Source organism: Atheta coriaria, unplaced genomic scaffold (genome assembly GCF_025399875.1).
Source record: "Atheta coriaria isolate IRGN ID8LTWV9N9 unplaced genomic scaffold, Caltech_Dcor_3.1 hic_scaffold_7_pilon, whole genome shotgun sequence".
NCBI classification, from domain to species: Eukaryota; Metazoa; Arthropoda; class Insecta; order Coleoptera; family Staphylinidae; genus Dalotia; species Dalotia coriaria.
In genome coordinates, this window is record NW_027045449.1 from 7,105,492 (window position 1) to 7,128,096 (window position 22,605).

Here is a 22,605-nt window from a genome sequence, read left to right on the forward strand (position 1 = left end):
AGCACGATCGAGCTTTTAACAGTGAACGCGCGCCTGCGCATACGGTAAGGTTCTATAAACGAGTTTTACCATTTATCAAAACATTGAGTATACTAGGAAACTTTAAAAAAAACAATAGAGAAAACAAGCAATTCTAACCTTAAGTTTATGCCGTGCTTCAATCGTTTATTAACTTTTTAAACTAATTATTTATAATATATCCTGTTTTATTAAAGTTTAACATGGGCGTTCATGGTTTGTGGAAGCTGATAGAACCTTCAGGAAAAGTTGTCCCGTTGGATACTCTGGAAGGAAAGGTTTTGGCTGTCGGTATCCTTTTTAAAATTACCGGGAGATAGAATACATAAACGGACACGAAAGTGCAACTTTCAACTTTATTTTTTATTTTTGCACTAATCAATTCACAGTTGAAAGTGCCTATAAGGCGAAACATGTCAAACATTAAAAATAACTTGTAACTTCTTGTAATTAACTTGTAATTACGTTAACACGATAAAACAAAAAAATATATTTAATTAAGAAATTAGTAGGAAAGTAAAATAAATCAGTCTTTTTCTTAACAAATAATTAGATGTATCAATATGGTTGCACCAAGCAATAAAGGGCTACCAAGATTCAAAAGGATCACCAATGCCAAATGCTCATTTACTTACCGTGTACAATAGAGTGTGCAAACTTTTATATTTTCGAATTAAACCAGTATTTGTTTTTGATGGTGGTGTACCAGCTCTAAAGAGAGAAACAATTGTAAGTTTTACATCATAAGTAGAGATGACAAATTAATTCACATGCTTACAGGCTAAGAGAAACCAACTAAAATCAAAAAATCAATCTGAAGCCAACAAAATCCAAAAGCAATTAATCAACACTCTTTTAAAACATTCAGCTGTTACAAAAGTACTCTCAGAGAAAACAAAAGCTGAATTAGGTTCACAAGCAAGAAAAATAACCACCACAAAAAATGATACTGATGATGATTTATTTGTTCTACCTCCCTCACAAACCACATACGAATCTTCAGATTCCTATGATGAATCATATGATGAAACAAGTGGTACATCAGACTCCAGTCCGACGAAATATTTCAACATTCATGATGTGGATGAAAAGTCTATACAATTTAGAAATTTACCGGCGGATGTGCGTCATGAAATCTTAACAGATTTGAAAGAAACGCGTAAACAGAATTCATGGGGTAGAATTCATGAACTTCCTAAACAGTCGGATGATTTTGCAACGTATCAAATGAAACGTTTGTTAAAACGATTCTCGATTCAATCTTGCTTGGAAGAAGCAGAGAAAGAAATGGGCGGTGCAACTCTATCTCTCAATGAATTGGAATCTTTGTTGAATGACCACGGTGTTATTACGGAAAATAAGGGTAATAGAATTGCAAGCGATGAAAATACTAGATATCTGTATATTAAAGATGTAAAAAAAACTTTGGAAAGTACCAAAATAAAGGAGTTGAAAGATATCGAAAAGAATAAACTGCAAGATGAAACGTCAGAGGCTGCCTTCAAACAAGATTTGGAAACTGCTATTCAGTTATCAACTATTACAGAGGAAGGTGAACAAGAGGCCACAACTTTATCTAATGTGGAAAAATCTATTCTAAGTGAAGAAACTAGTTTAGGAGAACACAATGAAAGTAAAGATGCCGAATTGGACCGTGATTTGGAAGCAGCTATTCAATTATCATTACAATCTGAAGATAAACCTTCCGTTGAACTTTCAAAATCAACTGAAGACTTATCAGGTGATATTGATTTTCAAAAGGATTTGGCAGCTGCAATTAAATTGTCTTTGCAAGAAACACCGTCAACATCCTCATCAGTAAACGAAATTATTTTGCCATCGACTTCTCAACAATCTCCAAGATCTCAAGAAGTGGTATGTGATGAAATTAGCTCTAGTGATACAACACCAATGTCGTCTCAAGATATGTTGAATCCAGATTTGGAATTCTCGAATTATTTGGAGACTTTACGAGACTCTGATTTTAACTCATCAGATGATGAAGTCAAGCTTGATGATAGTCTTAAAGAGGGACAGAAAGCAGCGGATAAAATATTTTCAGCCGCACGGAACTACATGATGGAGTATGGAGGATTAACACAAGCTGGTGTTGAAGAAATATTTGGTCAGAATGAACAACTAAATACAAGACCGAAAATCAAAGGAAAATCTGTTAAATTTCATTCAAATCTTATAGCGGTTGCTCAAGGAAAAGAAACATGCGTTCAAACAATTGAACCTGTTTGTACAACCGAAAATGCTAAGATTCCGGACAAAGAAATTGATGTTGGAGTTATGTCACATTCAGATACAAGTTCGGATGACGATTTTGTTGAAGTAGCTGCTGAAAACGCTGATGTTGCTGATGATTTAAAAGATAGTAAGTCGGAAACAAAGTCGATATTACCAGGATTACAAATAGAGTTTAATACTAAGGACGACTTGGTTGATGATATATTCAGTGATATCTTTGCTACTGAACCTTCAGTCACTAAAAATATTGTATCTTCTGAAAAGCCTCCTGAAGCTGAATTATCATTGTCGCAAAAATCTGATGTTAATACGTCGCAAAAATCTGATGTCAATACATCAGTAGATGTAGATACTACAATTGATGATTTTGATACTCAAAAGGCAATTGAGGAATCAATCAACTCCAATGTTGAACAGAATATACCAGAAAAATGTAGTACATCAACTTTATTACAGGAATTAGTTCCACGTACATCTTCATCAGTATCAGGAAATGTTAGTGTTGAGTCTTTACTAAAATTGAAAAGTACTTTGAATCAAGCTTCTGTACAACTAAGGGCTAATCGTGGAACCCAAGAGCGTCTAGCGGGAAATATATCAGATCAAATGTATCAAGAAACGCAAGATTTATTAACCTTGTTTGGAATTCCTTACATCATCGCACCGATGGAGGCGGAAGCACAATGTGCCTTTTTGAACGAGATTAGTTTGACTGATGGAACAATCACTGACGATAGTGATATTTGGTTGTTTGGAGGTAAAACAGTTTACAAGAACTTTTTCAATCATGACAAACAAGTCTTGGAGTTTAGGTCTGAGAGTATTCAACATCATTTCAGTAAGTCATATCATTTTTGTTTATGAAGTGAACCTAATTTTGTTTATTCTGCGTAGAATTAAATCGTCATCAATTAATTTCGTTGGCAATGCTCGTGGGTAGTGATTATACAACAGGAATTCAAGGAATCGGCCCTGTTACAGCTCTTGAAGTTCTTGCAGCATTCCCATCTAAGAGTGATTTTGAAATAATTTCATCGTTAGAACAGTTTCGTGATTGGTTGAAAACCGGAAAGAAAGCGTACGGACGTGGCAAAGCTTTCCTTAGAAATAAATTGAGGAATATTGAGTTACACGATGGTTTTCCTTCTTCAAGTGTTTTAAAAGCGTATCTTGAGCCTACTGTAGAAACTTCGAAGGATACGTTTACATGGGGCAAGCCGCGTGTTGAGGCGTTAATAAATTACACCAGAGATAAATTCGGGTGGAATGCAAAGAAGGTGACAGATACTTTGGACCCTGTTTTGAAGCGTTTAAATGGCAATACTTCTCAGAAAAGAATTCAAGATTACTTCAAAACTGTCTACAAAGCACCCTTGAATACTTCAGTTGATATTCAACAAAAGTTGAGTAAACGCGTGCAAAAAGCATTGGGAAATATTGGCCAAGAAGTTGTTCCATCTTCAAGTGATGAAGATATGACTGGGATAAAAGATGCCGATGAATTAGAGGCATTAGGAGTATTGAAAAAAACCAAAAAGTTGTCTAAACAAAAGAATAAAGCCATACAGCAAGAGGTGGACACTAAATTGGAACTTTTAAATAAAAACAGTTTGGAAACTAAGCCGGGTAGAGAGGAACTTGTGGTGAAGAAGCCACGATTGGCGAATTTACATCGAAAAGAAGTTATTCCTCAACGTGAATTGGCTAAAACAAATCAACTTCAGAACAAAATGAAAGCAATTGAAATGTTTAGAAAGTCAAGAAAAGGTCCTGGTTTTGTTAAGAAACGCACCAAAGTTACGAGAAAACCCAAAGAAGATGCAGAACTATCAGAAAGTGATAGTGATTAATTAATATTGTCAGTATTATGTTGTTATTTTGTGTATTTATAAATTTTTAATATGAGTTTTTTGGTAAATTTTCTTTGTAGGCGCCTGATTATCAGGCAACTAAACGAACCTCTGCTTAGGTGGTTAAGGTGCGTCTGACCGTGTTTTGATAGGTAAGCTTAAGCGGCATCTGGTGAAGACGGTCAACCGCGCCGGTAGTTGTTAATTCAACAGGTAGATGAAAAGTGCGCGCGTCGCTGCCATCGATAAACAGTTGCGCGACGCGACCCGGCATCGCATATCAGCAGGTAGAACGTGAACGGCCGTCGGCACCGGAATACCTCAACGCTACCTGCGCGCGGCGTGTGTGCGTCGAGTGTAATAAAATATATTCGTGCGGGTTCAATGTGGTGGCTGCGAAGTTAAACCAGTCCAGTGTGTGTGGCACATCGCGCCGGGGTCGTCGCGATGCGTTGAAAACAATTCCGTGATTGCGTTGCGCATCGATATTGTGATTCGCGCATTTGTACGCAATGCACTCAAAGAGTTGACTAACATTTTTCGCACTTGGATAGCTGATAACATGGATGTGCGCATGCAGAAGTAGGACCTTTTTGGGACGTTCAGGAAGATTTAAGGATATAAGCGCTGTGCGCTCGAATCGCAAAGGTAAAATAATCAAACTTACGGCCTGGTCGCAAACTTGCCAGTCGGATACCGCTGGTTCTTGTGTTTTTTACACGTAGCAACCGTTCCGGTTCCACTTATTCCGTAACTGCTAAGAGTACGCTCTGTACGATGTTATACTGTTGTTAACTAGCCACCCGTAAAAAATGCTCATCTCTCCAACATCGTTTCATTCGGTTTTATTAGATCTATTACTTTTTTCGAAGTAGAAAAAATGTTTTAGTTAAATCATATTTGCAACAAAATGTTGGAAGCTTAAAGAGTGTTTTGCTATTCATGGTTTGCATACCTTTCTATCAGGCGCGATTGGGTCGCTAAACTTATGATAATCGGAAGCCAACAAACCGTCCAACAGGTGCAACTACTCACAAGTTGCCTTTCTTTCGTTCGAATCTGGTGCGCTCTTCTCGTGGTGCGTGGTTCGCGTGGAGGACACTCTCGTGCCGTTTAAAGTAATTCAAGGTCAAGCGCAATGACATGCCGATGATAAACTAATTGTTTTCTGTGGAGTTCTTCGAATTGCTTTGTAGGAAAACCACTCTTTGGTATGAGACCACCATGCTCCTTGAAAAATAATGAACTAACTACGTTAATTGGATTGTTCTTATCAATACGATGGCGCAACAACCATTTTCCAATTAAGTACTTACATACCATCATATTATTTCCATTATCTGTTTAACCTATTCATTTATTGCAAATTTATGCTAAATAAATGTGTTTTTTTTTAAATTTATATTGATTAAATTAAAACGTCATAATTGGGTATTTACATAATTTATATAATTTTTAATTTTTGATATTTTAAGAGTCAATGTATATTTTTTGAATTTTTGAAAAAAGTTTGTTTCGATATTTAAATTACTGACAAATACTGAGCTCGTACATGTGACATCACATTGCATAATTTATTTGAAATTTTTGACTCTATAATATCCATATAATTACATTATCACGTTCGTAAGTTCTAGACAAGAAAAAAATGCATAAAAATTGATGACAAATAATTATTTTCAGTGAATTCTAACATTAATAATATAAGATATGACATTTAAAAATGATATAATATTATTCTTTGTTTATTGTGTATTTAGGTATATACCTAAATGCGCCGGTATATGAACATTGACATCAAACCAATCACAAAGACTTCACTCTCGTGGCTTTTATGTAATTTAGAACAATTTTTATTTATTTATTGATTTAAAAATTATTTCCTTAATTTACTTTTTTTCTCTATGCTTATTAAAACACATGCAAAATACTGCTCAACACCTGATTTGAAATTTGTTGACGAATTGATGAAGAATGCAGTTTTAATAAAATATAAGTGCAAATAAAGCAAAAGAGCAATAAAATAAAACTTAATGGCATGGAAAATTGTTATATTTGTTGCTAAGAATAACAACATATGTCTTATTGCTCCAATATTCAGAGAATTTTATTGGCAAGAGAACTTAAGCGAGTCGGGAAGTTGAGCAACCCGGTAATCTTGCTTTCAGTTTGAATGCAAGTCTTTCGTTTGCGAAAGCTGTTTTATTGATGAAATTCGAAAGAATTGTGCAAATTTAATTGCAATTCAGCATTAACTAGGAATTGATGTGATGTCTTGAAGCGGTTGTGTGAAAATTATCCTAATTTTGGCGCTTCAACTCTAACGATACTTAGATAGGATAAAATATAAAATTGTGAGAACACGTTGAATTTGAATTTTGTTTTATCTAAGGCGGCAATATGCCATCCTTATTAGGTTTATTAAAATATACCATTAAAATATCAAATAATTCATCAAACAAAAGTAAGAATTATACAAATTTTTCAAAAATAATTAAGAATCTTTATAGACGTTAATGGTATAGGTTGCTTTTTAATGATAAAAACAAGTTCTCATATTTCACAATGCTGAAACATTTTAAAAGTAATGTAAGTTAGGTAAAATAAATCGTCAATAAAAGCATTATCTAAACTAAATTAATAAATGCAGTGGTATTTTTTATTAAAAGAAAATAATGTAGTCAATATTTGTCGGAAAAATATAACTTGCTGGATAAGGGATGTGAGTTGGCATAAAATTCAATTAATAATAGTTATAGTTTCATAAGTGTTTTAAAATAAACATGAAGAATCGTATTGGTGAAGTGGGCACATAATAGGTCCAAAAAACAAAGAAGCAATTAGCTAAACTACTATTTATTAAATATTCGAGGAACAAAGTTGTGTTATTAGGTATATATTTTTTATATCAATACAATATACGCATAGCCTTGTAACCTTGTTTGCAATTTGCATATTAACATTTATCGATAAAATACATAGACACTTCTTTCACAAATTTATTCTTACATTTGTAGTATTTTCATTTGAGTCATGGTGATAGAGGCGTACGTATATAATAACTAGCATCATCAGCGTCATCGTTCACAATAATCGTAAATTTATCAAACAATTGTACAAACTCTGATGTGGTGATGTCGTCAATTGTAAAATTAATATGATGATTGTGCTGGTACGAGAGCTCTTGGCAAAATGAGCATTTACCTGGAAATTACCAACGTTCGTTCGACATGGTCGCGCAACGCATTTTTTTTTTGCTATTAGCTTGCTCACGTTAATGTGATTTATCAAGTAAGTTTAACGTTACGTTTCCAATTATTTAAGATGTTTTGTGTATATTTGGTTTTGGCTTACATCAGGACCGCGTTACAGGTGTTAAACTTACGTTAATAACCACGTGAAACCGTTACGTTACATTTCAGATGATTACTGTTTGTTAGTGATGTTATTTCACTGTCATACAGAATAAGACATTAACTGAGTTGTATTAGTGTTGTTAATAAAATTTCGGTCATAAAAAACTAAATTTGAGTAAAATGTTGGTAGTGAAGACAAAATTGGATAAGTGTGCATAGTACGCACATGCGGCATGTCATATTTGAAGAATAATTCTATGTTCGAGTATATATGTAATATTCATCTTTCATTTTATAGAGCGGCTATAAAACATAAGTAAACTTATTTTAATATATTGTATAGTTGACGATTTCTCACTAGCCTATACCACTTTGACAATTTTCAATCACTTTAATTAAGATAACTTTTTGAATGAATGTTTTAGCCTGAGGTTGTCCACGTTTTTATACCAACGTGTCAAACATTATATATATAAATTAACAAGCGCAAAATTATTGATATTATATCACCCATTAAATTGTTTTTTATTATCTTGAAAGTGTAAAATGAGTGATGAATGACATTGTTGCAATTTTTAACAATTTTGCACACTTCAGCTTTGCACGGTTATTTGTTTATTTTTTAAATCATAATTAAAACAACACTACATTAAAAATAGTATGTAGTACATTCGTACTTAAACAAAATGAACGAGACGACACTATGTGGCATGTGTCGATTCACGTACACACACATGCACCTTATAATTTTACAGTTACGAAAAACTTGAAGCTGCGAAGCTAGAGCTATACCTAGGTGACGTACGTTGGCTCGTGTAAATAGCATACCTGTTAAACGGCGTCATTATCATTATCAGCTCGCAACTCGGCAAACTATGCGCAGAGCGCGTCGGAGAAAAGTTCGTTTTTCCTGCCGCGCACAGTTATACTGCTACATGAATTCGCCGTTGTTTCAACGCCATTTTTCGATTAAGCAGGGACGCCCGATACCCCACAGCGCCCCACGGGCGGGTTACAATTTTCATTATAATAATCATTACGTCACTCCGATTTCCAATAAAACATGAATCCTGAAACAACAGAGAAGCTACGAAACAGTAAATCATCAGGCAAATGGCCAGTTGGAAGTGCATTGAGTCGAGAAACTATTGTTTCGCTTGTTTGAATCGCACACCGATCGATTTATCATTGCCCGGTTTCTAGTTGATGCCCATTATTAGCATGAGTTCGCGCTAGGCAGCAGAGAGATTTAGCTCGCGAGCGATTCGAGTCGGATTAACTGTAAAAGCAATCTGATGACGCGGTGTCGGTATTGGATTGAAGGAATTTTGATTATGCAGTATTAAAATGTGGACATTATTATCTTATTATTTTCCGTATTAATAGAAGAAACCCTAGAAATTAACCTTTCCGCCATCGATTTTCCACTTGTCAATCGCACTTTGCAAAGTTCACGCGGTCAATTACTTATGAATTTGAATAAATTTAGATGATGTAGTTTAGCAGCTATATTAAGTAACAAATATCACAAACAGGTTTGTGAAATTCTAACACGGCGAGTTTCCATCATAAGTTCTCTCCTCGTGGCAACCATCGACCATGCACTTCATTCCACTTCATTCAGTGTCAAGGATAAAGCTCAGCGTACTATTAACACCGCATTGCCCGAAGATATTTACAACGCACAAGCCGTATACAAACATGAATTTACAGAGAAACAACAGTTCATACGTGTTCTCTCTTGGTAGTGGTATGTTAACCGTTCACTTCAATTCATGACCTATGTGCAACATTCACAACATACACGCCAAACACGGACATTTCCAGCGTGTCTATTTATTAATTGAATTAACATAAGCAGGCTGATGCGTGAGATGTTGTATAACAACTCGTTTTTCTGATGTTATGTACGTACACGTGGATGTGTGTCATTGGCGGCCATTTGTCGACTTGCAGCGTGCAGAGAAATCCTGCAAGTGCACAAGCACAAGTTTTCTCGGTCCGCAGAAAGTAATTTAATGCATCAGACATGCTGATTGGAACGAGTGCAGTGTACGTCCAGTCGTACTTAGTTTCCGGTATTTTTATCCGATCGTTTTAAGTGGAGCTGTCGCGAGAGCAATTTATACTTTCGAAATTATATTCATGCCGCTTCAACATGATAGTTCGCATGTATTACTTAAAATTTAAAATATATTTGTATTACTTCATATCTTACTATTAAGTGTATGCTAATTTGTGTTTTGGATATGTCGCAAAAACAATGAGTATCATTACTTTACTGTGTTGACAAATTTGTTCCATGAAAGCCTAAATTGTTGGCTTTATATTAGGCAGGCCCACTTTACAATACAAACGGATATTATGTAAATGACGTTTCGGCAATTCGCCAAAAACTCATCATTTTATTTTTTGTAGCCGACTTTCAACAGACTTTCTAATAAAAACGGACGTGCTCGTTTGTTATAAATTTTGTTGAAATTAATTATGTAGATGCCACCGCATGTTTAAAGACATATTTGTATTTAGGTAATCAATTCTAATACACAACGACTATTTTTCAATCTCCGATGCTATATAAACACATACAACATTTTAAATCTGGTAATTGCCCACAAATTTCTGGCACCTCTTATAAAATATTACAAAATGTAGCACAATATGTCGGCCAAACCAAAAGGATGCCGCTGGAAACAATCTTCTGTTCTTCATCTTAATTATACATATTTATTGTGCCGATATAGCAGATGTGCGCAGACTCAACAAGTTCAAGTTCAATAACAAATAAGACAAAAGAGTATTAAGAATTTTTTACAAAACTACACATATAATTATATTGTTAATCGAGCACAGAACACACCACAAGCCGCTCGATGAAACGCTACGGTTGTTCCTAAATCGACCCAAAAAATATCAAGCTTGATTAGAATATAAAATAGACGTATAATTTTTTATATTAATAAATTAATTAGTTACTTGATGGAAATGCGTAGTACATGAACTTAATTTCATTAACTTCATTCATTAATATAAGTATAATAGTTAGAATTAACTCTTAAATGCTACTTCAAATTACTCAAACTTGCCCATTCTCATATTTGTTCCTAACAACATAGTGTGTGAGCTACGAAACGAGCTGTGTTGATACAGATAATTTAGATAGAGCCGAAAAAGATTGTGTGACGCTTTAATTATGCTTCTTTGGTAATAAAGTGTGTACGACGACATGTGTAGAATGCGATATTGGAATGTACTCGTAAGCATCACATATTTGGGTTGAATGTAATATAAATTAATATTAATTTATTTATTGTATAGTAATGGCGACCTGGTTTTAGTAGATGGTTCGTTATTAGTTTACCTACGGTTTATTTATGACTTTTTCATTTCACTGGAATGAGAAAACTGTTTATGTGATCAAGGTGTTTTTTATGCTAATTGAAATATTTGTGTTGCAGGATTTTTATCATCTGTGGAAGGAATTCAACATGGTTATCGTTACAAGAGTAAGTTTTTTTTTAATTTAAAAGCACCCTTAGCATGAAAGATGGTAACAAACATTAGTTTTGTGCAACTATGTCAGAGTTTTCAATCATTTTTTGGAGGCACATGTAAAACAAATTTTACTTTTGGCATCAAATTACATTTTTCAATTTTTTACTTTTGATTAATCTTTTTGAAGAATATATCAAGAATTGTGGCTATGCGCATTCGTAAATTACAAGCTTTATTGTTATTGTTTTTTTTTTTACAAATATGGAAACTCGTCTATGTCCCCGCAACTTTTTAATGTAAACTAAATCATTTTGCTTGTAAATTAAAAATTAGACCATGTCTAATTGCGTACGCTCCACAATAGAAGAAGAACAAGAGAACACTGCAAATTATAAAACTGCGTAGAGCTAAAAGAGTTGAAGTCTACTCTGCCATGTCGTCGACTCGTAGAGAACTAACTAAGTATAAATAATAATGCGAGAGAGTCGTGATACTATGGTATCCTGTGGATGGTTATAATATCGTTCGAACGCGGAGTTGCTCGTTGTGAGCGCATCAAACAAGTGAATTCGTAACGCCGAGAGTGAAATTGCAGCAAAAAGCATAAAGTTACTCGGTGTAAGCGCTTTGAATGCGTATGACTTAAGAGTGCATTGTTGAACTGCGCCATTGCGCATAAGCGTAAGGCTAAATGCAAAAAGTGCTCTCGTTTTTTTCACGTGCGAACTTCTTGGGTTTGAAGAGAATTGCATATTTGTGATATACAATCTGCGCAAAACAAAATATGGGTGTGGAAAAACGAAGAATATACTTGCTATTGCTAACGACATCATCTTTATTATTATGTACTGTCATTGAAAGGCGATTATAACTATATTAGTATATTTTTAATATAAATTTACTATAATATACCTATAGTTGAGTTTAGTGAAGATACAAAGCATCACTTAAAATTTACTTCATTTCTTGAAATTTTGATACAAAAAAATGCAAAGAAATTTTGACAAATCAGGAGAGGAAAGTTTTAGTCATTAACTGCTCCGTATGGACATATTTAATTTTTTAAAGTATTTGTATTTGTATTTGAATAATTTGCAACATTTGAAGAGTGAAAGAATGAACGATAAAGATTCAAAAGCGAAATTTCTTTGAATCATTGACACTTTTTAATCTACATGACGATGCGCCTTTCGCTATATATGTTATTATATGCCAAACAACAAATAACCCAATTCACACCACACATCCGAGACAACGTGAAACATCGCTCTGAAGATGCGGAACGGTGCGACTTTTATTTTCCAGACAGCAGCGTTTAAAACGAAATTGCCTGTATTTGTATTCATGCATCTGTGCCTTCTCTTTCGCATTAATTTAACTCGTACACACATGAAAGTAGGTATAATAAATAAGTGTAATCAAAACTTTGCAAATCATCATAATTTTTTGTAGCAAAATGAGATACGTATTTATACGGAAGTTTAAGGTGTGGACGTGTTTCGCATATATAATAATTATTCAAAATTGAAAGAATCCGTCAAAATACATTAACAGGGAACACACCTTCTTGGGCACAGAGAGATTAGTTACAATGGATGTGAATACGTTGAATGATGAAGACTGGAATGTTAAGAGTTGTATTCACGAGTTCCATTATTGAACATTCCATTCAAGTATTCTACTCTTTCGTATCGCACACTATGGTTTGGGTTTTTGTTTTGTTTTATTTCCGATGGAACACAATGCACATCCATTGATGCAAATGAGAAATTTAAGTGTTTCACGCACCATCGATTGAAATGTTTGATTGTTTTTTTTTACCGGTAGTGTTGAATTTTTGGCATTCATTCCTTATTCATTGTCTATTCAGCCACGTTCTATTACTACCTAATACAATACGAAAACATACGAGGAATGTGAATATTAATTTATAACTTTTAATTATTAAATCTTTGTTGCATACATATCTTCTGGTTCTTATGTGTAGCGTTTTACCTGGGAGGGAAAACATGTTTATCGTACTTTTATTGTTGATTTCGTTGTATGCGTGGCGAGTTGTACGTGTATGCTCGTTGGAGTTCCGGTCTTTTTGAGGGCAATCTCCGGAAGCGCTCTTCATGGTTTACTAGGTCTCTCGCACCGTGCTGCGATTCAAGAGGCTCGTGCCGGCCGACCACCAGCAAGTCGACGAAATGAGCGTAATGAAATTCTCTCTACCGGTGGCACCACCGCACCCACTACACAATACACAACCAAGTTAAACAACTCTTTATCTCTGCTTCTGCTCGGCAAAACCCACATTATTCGGACGCGACACGCCAACATAACAAAGCCGAATAAAATACGACGCTATTGCAAAATACAAAAAACAACACGAAACAAAGAAGATATCATGCGTATATCTACAAAAACAGTATAATTAACGCGTTTTGTTGTTGGCCATGCTTCTATCTATAGTTTATCGATGCACCGAGTATATAATTGAGATGTTGCGGCATTGAGACTTTTTTCTCTATTGTTTTTAATGGTATTCTTTGTTTTGCTGAAGCATTTCATTGATCAATTGCGCCAATCGCATATTCATTCATTGTACTCACGTATAAAAGCAATTTGACTAACATTTCTTTAGTATCTACACTTACCTATATATAATGTATGTAATAACAGGTGACAAATGTGAAACATCACGGTAATTTGTTACATTATATTATTTACATATGCGCGTGATGAGCCTAGATAGAAATTATAGTTAATAAAATGACAAATCGTGATGAACACCTGGTGCACGTTTCTGTTTATAAACTTTCTAGTATTAAATGAGGAATATTTATTGTCCCCAATCAATTTAACATAATCATAGTAGCTACCAATTCAATAATTTTTTTTTTAAATACATGGGAAGTTTAAAAGAAAAGTCTACTTTCCCAAGTAGTCTGGTGGTTTTATTTAAAGCATATATTGTTTGATAATTTCAGGGTGATTACATTTGGATAGAACCAGTCGCCGCAAGTGAATTCGATGTGGCAATCGGCGCCAGAGTGGTATCAGCGGAAGGACGCCGCATTGCTGTCCGCGATGACGACGCCGAAGAACACTGGTTATCACCTGATAGACGCATCAAAGCGATGCATACCACATCTATCCATGGCGTCGAAGACATGATAGGTCTCGGCGACTTGCACGAAGCCGGAATTTTACGTAACTTGCTGATTAGATACAATGAGAATTTAATTTATGTATGTTTTATAGTTATCTTTTATATATCATCATTACTAATCTGTATTTTTGTAGACATATACTGGAAGTATTCTGGTCGCTGTTAATCCATATCAGATTTTGCCTATTTACACGGCTGAACAGATCAAATTGTATAAAGAACGAAAAATAGGAGAACTTCCTCCGCATATTTTTGCCATCGGTGACAACTCGTATGCAAGCATGCGAAGATATGGCCAGGATCAATGTATAGTCATCTCTGGTGAATCTGGTGCAGGTAAAACTGAAAGCACGAAATTGATACTGCAATATTTAGCGGCGATTAGTGGAAAACATTCGTGGATAGAACAACAAATTCTCGAAGCCAATCCAATACTTGAAGCATTTGGTAATGCCAAAACTGTCCGAAATGATAATAGTTCCAGGTATTAAGATGAAATAACACGTTTTTAAGTTTCCAACTAAGTAATGAATGTGATGTTTTGTTTTAGATTTGGAAAATATATCGATATTCATTTCAACAGTGCGGGTGTCATTGAAGGTGCCAAAATCGAACAATATTTATTAGAAAAATCACGTATAGTATCCCAGAATCCCGATGAACGTAATTACCATATTTTCTATTGTCTATTGGCTGGTTTAAGCAAAGAGGATAAACGAAAATTGGAACTAGGCGACGCTTCCCAGTATAGATACTTAACTGGTGGTGGAAGCACAACTTGTGAAGGAAGAAATGACGCGGCGGAGTTTGCTGATATTCGAAGCGCTATGAAGGTTCTTCTCTTTGCTGATAATGAAATTTGGGAGATATTAAAACTGCTAGCTGCACTGTTACACACTGGTAATATAAAATACAAAGCAACTGTGGTCGATAATTTGGATGCGACTGAAATTCCGGATCCAACCAATGTGCAACGCGTCGCCAACTTATTGGGTGTTCCAACTCAACCGTTAATACACGCATTAACTCGCAAAACGCTGTTTGCTCATGGTGAAACAGTAATTTCTACGTTGTCTCGAGAACAAAGTGTCGACGTACGTGATGCGTTCGTCAAAGGCATCTACGGACGTCTGTTCGTAATGATTGTGAAGAAGATTAACAACGCTATTTATCGTCCTAAAGAAAGACAGCGCAGTTCAATCGGAGTGTTAGACATCTTCGGATTCGAAAACTTTAACCACAATAGCTTTGAACAATTTTGTATTAATTTTGCCAATGAAAATCTTCAACAATTCTTTGTGCGACATATATTCAAACTGGAACAAGAAGAATATAATTTGGAAGGTATTAATTGGCAACATATTGAATTTGTTGACAATCAAGATGCGCTTGATTTGATTGCAATCAAACAACTGAACATTATGGCTTTAATTGATGAGGAAAGTAAATTTCCGAAAGGAACAGATCAAACCTTATTAGCTAAACTGCACAAAACACACAGTGCTCATCGAAATTACCTTAAACCTAAATCTGACATTAATACAAGTTTTGGTTTGAATCACTTTGCTGGTGTGGTGTTTTATGACACACGTGGTTTTCTAGAAAAGAATCGAGATACTTTTAGCGCTGATTTATTGCAGTTGATAACAATCAGTAGTAATAAGTTTTTACAACAACTTTTCACCAGTGATATTGGTATGGGTGCGGAAACGCGAAAACGTGCACCAACTTTATCAACCCAGTTCAAGAAAAGTTTGGACGCGCTTATGAAGACATTATCAAATTGCCAACCGTTTTTCATTCGATGTATCAAACCCAATGAGTTTAAGAAACCGATGATGTTTGATAGGACATTGTGTTGCCGCCAGCTTAGATATTCTGGAATGATGGAAACTATTCGGATACGTCGAGCGGGATATCCAATTCGTCATACATTCCCCGAGTTTGTGGAACGTTATAGATTTTTGATTAGTGGTATTCCACCATCGCATCGCACAGATTGTAGAGCTGCAACTGCCAAAATTTGTGGAGCGGTTTTAGGACGATCTGATTATCAACTTGGACACACTAAAGTATTCCTTAAGGACGCACATGATTTATTCTTAGAACAAGAAAGAGATCGTGTCTTGACGAAGAAGATTCTGATTCTTCAAAGGTCTATCAGAGGATGGGTATATCGCCGTCGTTTCTTAAGATTGAGAGCAGCTACTATGATTATTCAGAAATACTGGAAGGGTTACATTCAAAGACAACGCTATCGTAAAATGCGTGTGGGTTACATGCGCTTGCAGGCTTTGATTCGAGCTCGCGTTTTGTCACATCGCTTTCGCCACCTACGCGGTCACATTGTTGGGTTGCAAGCACATGCACGTGGTTATCTCGTGCGTCGTGAATATGGTCATAAAATGTGGGCCATCATCAAAATTCAGTCCAACGTGCGTCGCATGATTGCTCAGCGAAGATTTAAGAAAAGTAAGTTTGAGCGTAGGAATCATGTGGAAGCTTTGCGTCTTATGAAAAAAGAAGAACGTGATCTGAAAGATGCGGGTAATAAGCGGGCCAAAGAAATTGCCGAGCAAAACTACAGAGAAAGAATGTTTGAGTTGGAGCGAAAAGAAATGGAATTGGAGATAGAAGAACGCAGGCGCGTGGAGGTCAAAAAGAATATCATTAATGATGCTGCTCGCAAAGCGGATGAACCTGTGGATGATTCGAAATTGGTTGAAGCAATGTTTGATTTTCTTCCTGACAGTTCCAGTGAAGCACCTACGCCTGGTCGCGAGACATCTGTATTCAATGATTTGCCTTCTCAACCCGCTGATGTTGAGCATATTAGTCCGATGGTTACACAATCAGAGGATGAAGAAGATCTGTCTGAATTTAAATTCCAAAAATTTGCCGCAACATACTTCCAAGGGAATATTGGTCATCAGTATTCTAGGAAGCCATTGAAAAATCCATTATTACCATTACATACACAGGGAGATCAATTAGCAGCTCAAGCATTATGGATAACAATTCTTCGTTTTACTGGTGATTTATCAGAACCTCGTTATCATTCCATGGACCGGGACAACACCTCTGTTATGTCTAAAGTTACAGCCACACTCGGTCGAAATTTCATACGTAGCAAAGAATTTCAAGAAGCACAACTCATGGGAATGGATCCTGATTCATTCATGAAGCAGAAACCACGTTCAATACGCAATAAGCTTGTTTCCTTAACACTTAAACGTAAAAATAAGCTGGGTGAAGACGTGCGTCGCAAGTTGCAAGATGAAGAATATACAGCAGATAGTTATCAAAGTTGGTTAGAGTCAAGGCCTACAAGTAATCTGGAAAAGCTACATTTTATCATAGGACATGGTATTTTACGTGCTGAACTGCGAGATGAAATTTATTGTCAGATTTGTAAACAACTTACAAACAATCCGTCCAAATCATCTCACGCTCGTGGTTGGATCCTTTTGTCACTTTGTGTAGGTTGCTTTGCACCATCTGAAAAATTTGTCAATTATTTGCGCGCGTTTATTCGTGAGGGGCCACCAGGGTATGCTCCTTACTGCGAGGACAGATTAAAGCGTACTTTTAATAATGGCACCAGGAATCAACCACCTAGTTGGTTGGAATTACAAGCAACCAAATCGAAAAAACCTATAATGCTTCCAATTACATTTATGGATGGCAATACAAAAACGTTATTAGCGGACTCGGCGACTACTGCTCGAGAACTGTGCAATCAACTATCAGATAAAATCGGACTTAAGGATCAGTTTGGGTTTTCTTTATATATAGCTTTGTTTGATAAAGTCTCCAGTTTAGGAAGCGGTGGAGATCATGTAATGGATGCAATCTCACAGTGCGAACAATACGCAAAAGAACAAGGCGCACAAGAACGTAATGCACCATGGCGTCTTTTCTTCCGTAAGGAAATTTTTGCGCCATGGCATGAACCTACAGAGGACCAAGTTGCTACTAATTTAATTTATCAACAAGTTGTACGAGGAGTCAAATTCGGCGAATATCGCTGCGACAAGGAAGAAGACTTGGCCATGATTGCAGCGCAACAGTATTACATCGAATATAATACCGATATGAACAGCGAACGACTTTTAACTTTGCTTCCTAATTATATTCCTGATTATTGTTTAACTGGCGTGGAAAAAGCCGTTGATCGATGGGGTGCTTTGGTCGTACAAGCTTATAAAAAGAGTTATTATCTGAAAGAAAAGGTGCTCACACTACGCGTCAAAGAAGATGTGGTCTCCTATGCAAAGTTCAAGTGGCCCTTACTGTTTTCAAGATTTTATGAAGCCTACCGTAATTCTGGCCCTAATTTGCCTAAAAATGATGTTATTATTGCGGTAAATTGGACTGGTGTATATGTTGTCGATGATCAAGAGCAAGTTCTATTGGAATTGTCCTTCCCGGAGATTACTACTGTATCCAGTCAGAAGACAAATAAAGTGTTTACACAAACGTTTAGTTTGAGTACTGTGCGTGGTGAAGAGTTCACTTTCCAAAGTCCAAATGCGGAAGATATTCGGGATTTAGTTGTGTATTTCCTTGAAGGATTAAAGAAGAGATCGAAATTTGTAATTGCATTACAGGTATGCAAGAATACTACTTTTAAAATAGTAATAAACAATTAAAATTCTTTCTCAGGATTACAAAGCCCCAGGAGAAGGATCGAGCTTTTTAACATTCCTTAAAGGTGATTTAATTATTTTGGAGGAAGACAGCACGGGTGAGACAGTCCTTAACAGCGGTTGGTGTGTTGGAAGATGTGAAAGGACGCAAGAGAAGGGCGACTTCCCTGCCGAAACTGTGTATGTTTTGCCATGTATGTCAAAACCACCTGCTGATATTCTACATCTATTTTCTATCGAAGGTTTGTATCTACTTTATTGATTTGTTAATATTTATGTGTTAAATTGAATGGGTTTATGGGATACAAAGCAATTTTTTTATCTTTTTGGATAAAACAAAATATTGTGCCCAATTACAAATCGTGACATAGCATAAATGGGAAGCAATTGCACTGACGGAATAATAGAAAGTTAAGCGTAGAAGATCGTGCGCGCACTCGTGCTCGGTTTGCCGGTTGAAAAGAGCAAATACTCTTGCGCACATTCATGAATATTATGCATCTATTAGAATGTGCGGTCGGTACACACAGCATTCTGTCCTTGAAGATACTTAGGTCAAATCTTTACTTTGCTGACGATCTCCTGCACTAAAACACCTCTCAATACTGCGGTAAAGCAATCTGTTGAACAATCTTTAAATGCCAAAGAAAGTCTCCAAAGGTGCAGCTTTATGTAACGTTGAAATGTAATCACTCTCAGTTTCGATTTGCATTGCACTGCAACAAAACCGCATTTACTATTATTATCTCCGCAATGCATTCCTTCAAACGGTTTCAATTCAATTCGTCATCTTTTTGTTCCTCGTCTTTTAAAGTATTCGAAAATAAAAATGGTATATATTTAAATTGTGAAGGTATGGAGTGGTTAAACCTTTAAGTGATTTTGGTTTGTTTGTTTAAATTTAAGGTGCAGAACATGGAAAACGTTTATCTCAACAATATACAAATGGCACCGAAACACGAGATCGTCCACATACCCTTGCCGAGTATTCACTTGATCATTTCCGCACCCCAGCGAAGCGCACCATGTCCAAGGCTCTCACGTTAACTTCAGCCAGACGTTCTGTTGATGATCTTTGGCGTCACAGCCGTGATCCAATAAAACAACCTTTGCTCAAAAAACTCTTGGCAAAAGAAGAACTTGCCGAAGAGGCAGCTTTTGCTTTTAGCGCCATTTTGAAATACATGGGTGACCTTCCCTCTAAACGTCCTCGCATGGGAAACGAATACACCGATCACATCTTTGATGGCCCGTTAAAGCACGAAATTCTGCGGGACGAGATCTATTGTCAAATAATGAAGCAACTGACAGACAATCGCAATCGATTGAGTGAAGAACGCGGCTGGGAACTAATGTGGTTGGCGACTGGTTTATTCACTTGTTCGCAGAGTCTGCTCAAAGAACTGACGTTGTTTTTGCGAAGTAGACGACATCCTATTTCGCAGGATTCATTACAGCGTTTGCAAAAGACGATGCGCAACGGGCAACGCAAGTACCCGCCACATCAAGTTGAGGTCGAAGCCATTCAACACAAAACCACGCAGATCTTCCACAAAGTTTACTTCCCCGATGACACGGACGAAGCATTCGAAGTAGATTCTAGTACGAGGGCCAAGGATTTCTGTATGAACATAAGTCAACGATTGAGTTTACGTAGCAGTGAAGGATTTAGTTTGTTTGTAAAAATTGCTGATAAGGTAAGAAAACAAATACTTGCTTTTAATACAATTTATTTATGAATTTTATTATTTAGGTAATTAGTGTACCAGAAGGTGACTTCTTCTTTGATTTTGTTCGACACCTCACTGATTGGATTCGTAAGGCACGACCGAGTCGCGATGGGGTAACACCACAGTTTTCGTACCAAGTGTTCTTCATGAAGAAATTATGGACGAACACTGTGCCTGGAAAAGACCGGAACGCCGACTTAATCTTCCACTTCCACCAGGAATTACCTAAGTTAATTCGTGGGTATCACAAGTGCACCAAGGAGGAGGCATCCAAATTGGCTGCTCTTGTCTATCGCGTACGATTCGGAGAGAGCAAACAAGAATTACAAGCAATTCCGTAAGTAAATAATGTATTTTTGTTAAACAATGGAATATATGACGGTTATTTTTCTCAGGCAAATGTTACGTGAACTTATACCATCCGACCTCATCAAAATACAAAGTGCCAATGATTGGAAACGTCTAATCGTCGCGTCTTACAATCAAGACGCGGGAATGTCACCTGAGGACGCCAAAATTACCTTCTTGAAGATAGTCTACAGGTGGCCAACTTTTGGGTCCGCATTCTTTGAGGTCAAACAGACTACCGACCCGAATTATCCGGAAATGCTTTTGATTGCCATTAACAAACATGGCGTCAGTCTAATTCATCCGCATTCAAAGGTATGTAATTGCTCGTTACGGAATAGAGCTTCAATTAAATGTTTTTAAGTTATTAAGTCCTGTTTGGATGCTTATTGCGCATGAACACGCGAAATTCTTGTTTACAATCTATTCAGAGATTTGAGCATAGATACATTTATCCCAGATGGCATAACAGATTTAGGTGGATGGAGACAATACTATATTATGTAGTATTTTCCCACAATTTTCTGAATTCTTTATTATTATGGACGTGAGTTGTCTGTTTGCTGGTGTTTTGAGTCGTGCTATCCAACACTTCTAGGCAATGTATCGTATTCACGAGTGTTCAGACTTCCGGTAATTAAATGGTATCTCAGAACATTCACGTTAGGTTTTAATTAGTTTTGTGCATATGAAATAAGCGCATAACAGTTTTTATAGCTTAATTAATCAAATCGAATTGTTGATTAATAATATTGCCATTTCGAATTGCAGGAAATATTGGTTACTCATCCATTTACTCGGATATCCAACTGGTCATCCGGCAACACATATTTCCACATGACCATCGGTAACTTGGTGCGTGGATCCAAATTGCTATGTGAAACATCGTTGGGATACAAAATGGATGACTTGCTGACGTCGTACATATCACTTATGCTCACCAACATGAATAAGCAGCGAAGCATCAGAATTAAATAATTGAAACAATTGCAATATTAATTTACATATTTCAGTTTTAATTAATTATAAACGTATTAAGCATGGGTAAAAAAGACATTTATTTAACAGTAAATTCGATTCAACGCCGTCCACAATGAAACGGAAATAGAAGTGTGTATTACAGTCGTAAATATTATATCTGCTGATGTTTTATTTTATGTATTTTAAAGCTATAATCATCAATTTATTGCCTTGTCGCCTCTTATGATTGTAATAGTCGTTTCTTAAATTTTATTTGTTATTTTATTTATGAATAATTAATTCTTATTTTTGAGTATGTTTGTGAACGTATTAATTTCTTATAATAGTATGGATCTGGAGATAATATATTATGATATTGAATTATATTTGATGATTGATTAAATAAATGTTTTGTAAATACCTCGTAAACTATTTATAACGTACTTAAGTTTTCCTATAATACAAAAATTTATATAATTTTCTTTATTGGCATTATTTAAAAAAAATTGAAAACATGGTGTCGAAAACACCCAGTATCTTGCGAACTAATTGACTTTTTTAGAGTTTCGCAGCACCATATTAATGCTCAAAAGTACTTCTATACGACCCATACCTTTTCAATCTTCTAGCCCTTTCGGAAGTACTCTAAAATGCGCATTAAAAATTGGCATTTTTCAAAAAAATTGAAAACATGCAGTGAAAAACACCCTGTACCTCGAGAACTATTTGACTTTTTTGTAGTTTCTTACCGCCATGTAAAATTTTGAGAGTATTTCTACGCGATCTATA

At 35.9% G+C, this 22,605-nt stretch overlaps 2 protein-coding genes across 2 annotated transcripts; both read left to right on the forward strand.

The window, feature by feature from the left end:
- The first annotated feature begins 15 nt into the window (after positions 1-15).
- Positions 16-4,176, forward strand: mus201 (rad2 superfamily protein mus201). Its single transcript, XM_065306824.1, has 5 exons — positions 16-44; positions 216-309; positions 572-747; positions 799-3,109; positions 3,166-4,176. The coding sequence occupies exons 2-5, from the start codon at positions 222-224 to the stop codon at positions 4,119-4,121; spliced, it is 3,531 nt and encodes a 1,176-aa protein (XP_065162896.1). The 5' UTR covers positions 16-44; positions 216-221; the 3' UTR covers positions 4,122-4,176.
- A 225-nt stretch (positions 4,177-4,401) lies between these two features.
- ck (myosin-VIIa ck) lies at positions 4,402-22,236 on the forward strand. The gene is made up of 10 exons (XM_065306823.1): positions 4,402-4,769; positions 10,936-10,983; positions 13,948-14,208; positions 14,264-14,613; positions 14,680-18,739; positions 18,795-19,020; positions 19,685-20,475; positions 20,532-20,845; positions 20,904-21,171; positions 21,628-22,236. Exons 2-10 carry the CDS (start codon positions 10,966-10,968, stop codon positions 21,832-21,834), a joined length of 6,495 nt encoding a protein of 2,164 aa, XP_065162895.1. The 5' UTR covers positions 4,402-4,769; positions 10,936-10,965; the 3' UTR covers positions 21,835-22,236.
- Positions 22,237-22,605: the final 369 nt, after the last annotated feature.

What these genes read in the sequence shown, in the direction of transcription:
- ck (XM_065306823.1), top strand. An exon ending in ACAATGAGAATTTAATTTAT is followed by an intron (nt 14,209 to 14,263) that starts GTATGTTTTATA and finishes GTATTTTTGTAG; the next exon opens with ACATATACTGGAAGTATTCT. An exon ending in TAATTCATCCGCATTCAAAG is followed by an intron (nt 21,172 to 21,627) that starts GTATGTAATTGC and finishes TTCGAATTGCAG; the next exon opens with GAAATATTGGTTACTCATCC.
- mus201 (XM_065306824.1), top strand. Translation starts at nt 222, where the DNA reads ATGGGCGTTCATGGTTTGTGGAAGCTGATAGAACCTTCAGGAAAAGTT. An exon ending in CTCTAAAGAGAGAAACAATT is followed by an intron (nt 748 to 798) that starts GTAAGTTTTACA and finishes ACATGCTTACAG; the next exon opens with GCTAAGAGAAACCAACTAAA. An exon ending in GAGTATTCAACATCATTTCA is followed by an intron (nt 3,110 to 3,165) that starts GTAAGTCATATC and finishes TATTCTGCGTAG; the next exon opens with AATTAAATCGTCATCAATTA.